The sequence below is a fragment of the Geospiza fortis genome, unplaced genomic scaffold, assembly GCF_000277835.1.
Source record: "Geospiza fortis unplaced genomic scaffold, GeoFor_1.0 scaffold41, whole genome shotgun sequence".
In the NCBI taxonomy this organism is placed as follows: Eukaryota; Metazoa; Chordata; class Aves; order Passeriformes; family Thraupidae; genus Geospiza; species Geospiza fortis.
Genome location: NW_005054299.1, coordinates 14,646,021 through 14,654,337, shown reverse-complemented (window position 1 = coordinate 14,654,337; position 8,317 = coordinate 14,646,021). Strand labels below are relative to the sequence as shown.

The 8,317-nt window shown below is 39.7% G+C and overlaps 1 protein-coding gene across 1 annotated transcript in view; it reads right to left on the bottom strand.

Annotated features, from left to right (window-relative positions):
* Positions 1–7,253: 7,253 nt before the first annotated feature.
* Positions 7,254–8,317, bottom strand: part of EFCAB2 (EF-hand calcium binding domain 2) — a 20,165-nt gene continuing 19,101 nt past the window's right edge. The window contains exon 7 of the mRNA XM_005416331.2: positions 7,254–7,503. Coding sequence (XP_005416388.1) covers positions 7,367–7,503 — 137 coding nt within the window. The 3' untranslated portion in view covers positions 7,254–7,366. The remainder of the gene's footprint in view (positions 7,504–8,317) is intronic.

Here is an 8,317-nt window from a genome sequence, read left to right as displayed (position 1 = left end):
ACAGTTTCTGGCTACTGCAGGCTAGCTAGCATGGCTTACATAGGGAATGTGCTCTTCCACAGCTAGGGACTAATGTCTGTGGGTATTAAAATTCCTCAGAACATTAAATGGTCCTTTCTCCTCAGCATCAAGTGCCTAGGTTCTGAAATTAGGATTTTATGGAGCTTGGAGGATTCCCTTGTTAAAATACTGCCATCACGTCCAAAAGAAAGGGTTATCATTATTCCCCTTTGTCATTGGAACTCTTCCTTTCACTGGGTACTGCTACATCATCTCTGTTAGAAGAACATGCTCTTGGCAATTAGAAACAAAGAGATTTATCTCTTAGTCATGGGGGGGAAGCTCTACAGTATCTGCTGCTGTCTCCAGTGTTCATTCAGCTGTTTTGAAGACTTAAGTTCTGATGGCAGATCCCCTACTCCAACTAACCCACTAGTTATGCTGGAGAGGTGGTACATTTTTGAAGAGGAAATCAGAGATATCACCAATAAGTGCATCTCATGTTGTACTACTTTGCCAAAAGATATTGCATCCCTTTGTGGTTTGAAAGATGGAAAAAGAAGTTTCAGTCTTTTACATGATAAAATGCAAACAACACATTTCAACATGCCACTTTTCTTCATGGCTACTCAGTTCTACCCCATCAGAGCCACAAGAGTTTTGTGAGAACATTTTCCTGAAATCCCAATGCACACTGCCAATAGGAAATGAGGAAAAAGGACAAACCTCTTTCTTCCCATTGGTGTAGTAAAGCCAATGCATACATACTCTCAGCAGTTTCTTTTACCTCTGTTTCCAGTGCATTTTTACAGATGTTTCCAGGATATGTATTCTGGTGTGACATCAAAAGAAACCTGTCTTGGTAAAAGAGCAACAGAGAAAATTCATGGCTTTTTAATATAAATAGTAAAAAAGCTGTAATTAAATAGCTATAAAAAGAGTAACTGGCTTTACTCTGTGTGTCCCCTGTTTTTTTGTGCTAGATGTTCTTAGACTAAACTGTTGGGGGTTTTCCCCATTTGAGCCTCAGAGGGCTACTGTAATAAAAAGGTCAATGAGAGTAGCATTACATTGTGCCTCCAGATGAGACAAGCAATGGAAACAAACTGCATCCAAACAGCTAAATCTGGGGCTTCAGCCAGTCTCTGTACACTGAATAATAGCTATCCTGAGCAAATAGACATGTCTTATAACATTTCCTGAACATCAACAAACTGTGGCTCTGGGAGAGCTCTTGTATTTTTTCTTTTTCTCTTTTTCTTTTTCTCTTTCTTTCTTTCTTTCTTTCTTTCTTTCTTTCTTTCTTTCTTTCTTTCTTTCTTTCTTTCTTTCTTTCTTTCTTTCTTTCTTTCTTTCTTTCTTTCTTTCTTTCTTTCTTTCTTTCTTTCTTTCTTTCTTTCTTTCTTTCTTTCTTTCTTTCTTTCTTTCTTTCTTTCTCTGTCTCCTTCTTTCACTCCTTTCTTCCTCTCCTTCTTTCTCTCCTTATTGCCTCCTTTCTTGCCTTCTTTTTGTCTTGAATGGATTGAGTCAAGGGCTCTGTATTTAGAGTGGTCTTCTTCCCACTCCTAGTTATACAACTTCTCAGAAAGTTCTCCCCTCATGATCTCAATGATAGTAAACCATCATATTTAGCATAACAATCTCTGCAACTTTGACAAAGCACAAAGAACTAGAGACAGGTTCTGAGTTTTCCATTAAATCTGAGCTGAATTTCAGTGCACCTCTGTGTTTGTGAGAGCTCTGAAGAATGGCATTGCTTCTCAAGGCAACAGCTTAAGACCACATGAAAACTGGCTATGGTGGGGTGTTTTTAGTTTTGTCCCTGCTTCACCATGCAAATAGGTGTTCCAACAAAGTTGGAACAAAGCCCTTAAAGCTGCACTACTGAGTTTTTTCTGGCTGTGTTACTATGGATTAAAATTTCAGTCTTTGCTACCAGTTTCCAAATAGACCAAAATATAGCCTTATTTGTAAAATCTATTGTAGTGCATAAAACTTGAATAACTCATGGATGCAGAAGACCTCAGAGAGCTTCAAATTCTTGCATTATCAGCTCAAAAACAAACCTCTAGAAACCCTTAGAACTCCACTCTGATTATTTTAATCACTAAGGTGGTATCCATGGGCAGACATGGCTGCACACCATAAGGCAAATCTTAGGACCTGTTCTGCACTGGGGGATGCTGCTATCTTGGCAAGAAAGAGACTGCTGTTGACAGCAAATATTCAAGGGCTTTCCTCTATTTGAAACATCTTATTTTGAACTATTTTTTTAATGCTACCATTTAGGCAGGTATTTGCAACAAGGAAGCCTCTTCTAAAAGGCTTCTAGAAGAAATAGTGCCCAGAATAAAAGGAATTGGTTTAGTATATGAAAACACAGAAGCAACATGTGTGTGTTTTTAAGGCTGCAGTGTCTCCAGGATAATAGCAGGAAAAGATAATATTACATCTCCATGCAGAAGCATGCCTAGTTTCACTTTTTGTGCTCTGAACAATATGGAAAAGTTCTGACTGGTGACTCTTGCTAACTCTTGCTTGCATTAATATAGACAAGAATTAACTACTTACACCCACAGTTTTACAGTTTTGGTCATTTCAATGGCATGACTTGCAGCTGGTTGGACACCTCTGTTGGATCTTTGACAGATAAGTCTTCTTTAAAGAGACTTAGAAGTTTTTATAGTGCCTTGTGAGCCAGTACATCACTATTTCTGAAGCTTTTCTGTAGACAGGATTCCCTTTGAAGTCAATGGGAGTTCTCTCTGAATAAGAGCTTTAGGATTTGGGCCTCAGGACACAAATGCTGTGATCAATCTTTTGAGTATAGTGAGTAACATTTTCTTGGCTTTCAGAACTACACTAAGCCAAACAGTAGCCCCAGGGATTCAAAATAGGTTAAATGAGAGAATCTGCTTTATTTCAACCTACATCTTTCTTTAGCTTTTAAATCAGCATAGTCCCCATGCCTAGTACTGACCTGCTAAAAACACCCTCCAACAATAAGAGCAGATGTTTTAATAGTGAGTTTTATAGTCAAACCTATCATGGCATGAGATACTATGAAATAGAGTTGTGTGCAATGAAAAACAAACATACTTGATGTGGACTGACCTGTTTAGAAGTTGAGACATGAACATACAGTCTGGAACAAAAGACTTGAAGACTGAGAACTTTATTAATTATGTTACAGGGAGGTCTGCAGGCACTGATTTCAATCAGACCATCATAGTACAAAACACTGTGCAAATATCAGAATTAGTGATACAAAAAGTCAGCAATACAAGTAGGCAAGACTGATACTCCCTGTCTCCTATTCTTTATAATTCCTCCGACTTTGTACATGGAAAGGTCAGGTAGCAAGAGACTGTGTGACCTTCCAATACCTCTCACAAAGTCCAAAATGAAACCTGTCTGCCAACCTTCTGTCATTGTCAAGACTACTCTCCCTCTTTCACACAATTATAAGTGTATTACTGGACCTAAAACATCCTAACTTCCCATGCCCATGCCAGCCTTGGCCGAACTCCAGCATCCCCAGCCACTTTCCCCCATGAAACTGAAGGCCCAGGCTCTTCCTGTTGCCTGTGATGAAGGCTTTGCCCATGCTGATTTCAGTAGTAACAAGTCTTGGCAATAAATCCCACCCTGATACAGGCAGCTGTCAGAGAGTGCAGCAGTGCATCAGGAGTGTGGGGCAGAGCAAAACTCTCTTGCATTTTCAATCTTCATAAGATATCACGCAACTGTATTAACAAAATGACACATAAGAGAACCAAGAGAAAAGACCAACTGAAACAAGAGAAAAATGTAGCAAATTCTTATTCCCTAAATAGAGCTAAGAGCCTGAACATTTTACAGGCTCTTACCTGTGTGATGTTATGGGTGGAGGTGCACAGATGAACAGCCCAGTTCTTTCCCTGGAGTCCCAGCTCTGATGTTGGCCCATTGGCATTTTGGTCGAGGAAGTCCTGCAACTTCCGTTTCTGCCCACAGCCAGTGGAGAGTCTCAAGCAGCTGTAAATATGTTGGTATGCATTGCAGTGGGAAAACACTGAAGTCTTCAGGTGTGAATATATATGGGACTATCACTAACAGACAAAAGAGTGTTTTGGAGAAGCAACTTCAAAGATGATGAAGGAAACACAAAAAGCAATGTATTACCTGGAATATGAGCAACTGTACTCCCAAGCACAAGCTCAGCAGCTGGAAGAATTTCTCCACAGTATCAGTAAGACTGAGGTCTCCACTATACACCAGATATGCCCTGGCACAGATGAACCTACTTAAAATTTTAAACAAGTAAAGCCTTGTCCAGCCTACAACTCACAGCAGAGATGTAAACAGCCTGCTGATTCAGTTGTATATGTAGATGGTTCCCAGTGTTCGCTTCTTTGATTTCTTCTTTTAATTTTGTTTTCTTTTTTACATCTGGATAATGAGTTCCCTTCCCTCTCCCTCCTTCAGTTAGGTCAAAAAACCTCTGACTTGCCCAGTTTCTTCAATGCCTTGGCTCTATGTCCCTGTGTGAAATCCAAGTGCTACACTGGTTCCTCCCTGGAGATTTCTCCTTTTGTTCCAGTCCCTTACCTTGGTTCCTGATCTTGAGGGAAGAGGCAAAACAGCCAGCAGGGAGAGGCATGTGATAAGAGACAGCTCAAGACCACTCAGCAGTTCAATCTGTTCACCTCAAAGAAGAGGACAAAGTAACATATTTTCCCTTCAAATTTAGAAACAAAGAGGGGTTTTATTTCCACCAAAATGGTTCCCTAAGTCTCCTCTCCTTTTCCCTAGGGTAGGGGTTCCTGCTCATACCCAGGGAGCACAGAGAAGCAAGGCACTCAGTCACCACCATGGGGAAATGGGTGGCCATGGGCTGGCAAGTCATGAAGGGCACAGGCAAGGGAACAGCCTTGTGTGGCCACTGCTCAGCCTCCTCTGGGGTGACCCACGGGCAGCTGCTGCACGAGCCTGTCAGATCACTCTGTTTGAGCCTAGCTGGCAGAGTGCACTCAGGTTTTAGGATCCTACAGAGTCTGAGATTGGTTCTTGACAATTCTTTCACCTCCAGTTTGGAAACTCTCTGGGCAATAAAATTTGCTTACTTATTCCTGAAGAGAAGACTGCATCTTGCTTTTGTCTGTCCTGTTTGCACCTATCTTTCTTGGGGATGGGTATAAGAAAATGGAACCGGAAAAACTGCTGTACAATAAATTCAGACTCATTCACAATCTCACTTTTTTATTGCCAGAATACCCTCTTTCCTTGCATTTGAGGACTGCAAAATAAAAAAATTATATATTTTATAAAAGAATGCACATTAATCTCCCATCTGCACTGTGAATTTTAACAGTGTTGTATGTGGACATCCTGAATTGACACAGCAACAGCTGAGGCACCCTCTGGGGAAACACCACCAGAAAAAAATTGTGCTCTCTCTGGAGCACTGGGAGCTATGAAACGATATCCCGAAATAAGCATCTTCCGGATGACACTGACAAGGACTCCAAGACTTCATATGAATGAAATTTGTACTCATACCACCTGTGTCAGAAATCCAGTATAACACACTTCCACATCAACTGGAAGAAATATTCATCTAAAGAAAATAATTTCAGCTTTGAAAGAGAGACTGAAGAAGACTAATAAAAACGTATTTTCTTAATAGGCTTTCATTGTTCTTGCTTTAATCTTCAAAAACTTGTATCTTCCCCCAGAGTAACACTAATGATAGCCTTTGTTTTTCCTTCTTACTGGCAATGAAGTTGGAACACACAGTAAATGTGTTAAGCAGAGTGCATTGCTGAGTCTTAGGAGCAGTGCAACAATGTTTCTCAGATGCATAGCTTAGAACTATGCAAACGTTGCCTACCTGCATTAATTCTTCATTGTCTTGCTGTTTAAGCAAGTACCAGTGAAAGACAATTTGGGTTAGAGAAGTAAAAAGTGAATAAAAAAATGGTCTCTCTCCGATTGCTTCCATCACCCCATTTAGATCATGCTAATCTCTTCTTTGTGAAGCACAGCAGGTCACTTTTAGCTGTGCATGAAAACAGTTTGTCTGAGCTTCCAGCCCAAAGGAAACAATGGGTAAGACAAAAGACCTGATATGAGGAGGGGTCCTAGGCTCTGTTCTCAGCGCTGCCACTAGAACCGCATGACAGGGAGTAAGGCACTCAGTGCCTCTCAGTGTCAGTCTTCCCCAGATTTCATCAGCTGATGAAGGCTGTGGATGACACAGAGCTGGATTATGCACATGGAACAAAGGAGAGGTAAAACATAGTACAGGAGGAGAGCAAACTTAATAGAGAGTAGTAAAACAGAAATGGGGTGGAGTGCAAAGTACAAGATGCTACTCTTGAGGAGCAAAACACAGAATCTCCTACAAGCTGAGACCTCATCAGCTGCTGGTCACATGCCAGAAGATTATGTACAGCAAGAACTCAAAAGGAAAGAACTTGAACTCAAGTTAAAGAACAGCAGTGCAGTAACAGAAAATTATCAAACTAGAAATAAGAAGAGCTGTGAGGTCTATAGTGGTCTGCTAGCAAGTAAAGCTGACACATCCATTCTACGCTAATATCTTTCAAAAAATGGTACTTCGTCGGTTTATGAAAATCAAATTTTCATTCTGTGATCCTAAGTTTTGAAGAGTTGAAATTACTGACTTCCACACTGGTTACAAAAGGGGGAATGGTTCCTTGCCTATAGTAACCAAAATGTTCTCAAGGATTAGGTTGACTATGGAAATGGTTGGAGCGCTCCCTGCACATTTAAAATGAAAGCAAAATACCATGTCGGTGGATTAGTGATATAAACTGGAACTAACTGGTCCAGTTCAATTGCTTATGGTAAACAAAACACAAATACTTGAAAAACACTAGAAATTATAGAAAGTTTATTTGATCTATTATATTATTTCAAAAGGTGTAACCTACCTGGTTCCTTATTAGTTAAACACAAAAAAGGACTACAGTTAAATATAAAAGCTTCATCTTACTAGCATTAGTCACCTTAAGATACTCACTTACCTGCTTATTACGTGTTTTCACAGGTCTCATTTTCTCTTAGCTTTTCAAAAGCAATCATAAAGTTATTTCTTGACTTCATTATTTTTCCTACTATTTTCCAAAAAGTTTCCATGATTTCTTGTCCAGACCTTACACAGTATTTCTGTCAAGAGCTCTCTTTCCAGGTGTGAATATATTTTTATATGTATACACACACACACACAGAACCCAAGGAAACATAACTACACAGATTTCATTTTAATTATAAGCACCAAGTCACAAGCTGAGCTTTGTTATACTTTAAAATACATATTTCAACTATCTATCAAGCCATGGTGCTGTTACCAAAAGGCATCTCAGACATTAAAAGGGAAGGTCTTGGTTTCATCTACTATCAGCTTTGTACGGTAATCTCTGTAGTGAAGAGTATCTGTTACTGGATCTAGAGCAACAGCAAGCATGTCCTCCATTTCCTCCTGAGTAAAGGGCTCACCTGAAAGACAGCACAGAATAACATTTTATCTTGGTAAGTATCCTTATAAGGACTGGCAAATTCTGCTGCCTTTCACTTGAAAGGATCTCCTTTTGATTCTCAAACAGAGGAGAAAAGGAACAAAACTAAGTATCTTATTCCTTCTGTTTTGCCAAAATAAGTCCTACACACCAAGTGAGCCAGTCTAAAAGGAAGGAGACAGAGGATCTGGATCTATCTGATCTTCTAGTTCACAGACACCAAAACAGCCTGTTCTTCTCTGCCATGGATTTTGAAACAACCATTTTTGTCATTTTTTTTCTCCTGTGTACATTAGAATTATTATCTCTCATTTCATTCTCCTTGCACTGGTATTCACATCATGAAAGAATTCTGGTTTTTCTCTTCAAAGCTGTTGATGGTCTACTTCATCCCTCAGAGAACCAGGTTACCATCTGATGCTAGGTCTTGCACAAAACCTGTACACCCTTTTGAACATGAGGCAGGTGGGCATGAGTCAGCCACACAAGCAAAGCAGGCTCTTCAAGAGATATTGAGGATTACAGAATGTACAACTTAAATCTCGTCTTTGAATCTCTTTGTTTGCATGTAGCTCTAGAATTAAGATCAAGATAATGTAAGAATGAATGAGCCCTGAAACCACTGAAACATCCGGAAATTTAAGCTGCAATTTTACAGGACAGCAAAAGAGTCACATACTTAGTGAGCACAGAGGTGTGCACAGAATCACAAAATATCCAGACATGACTGAATTACAAATAAGGATAAGAATAAAAATCTCTATTCTATAATGTCTGCAAGCAGGCAGATAAAT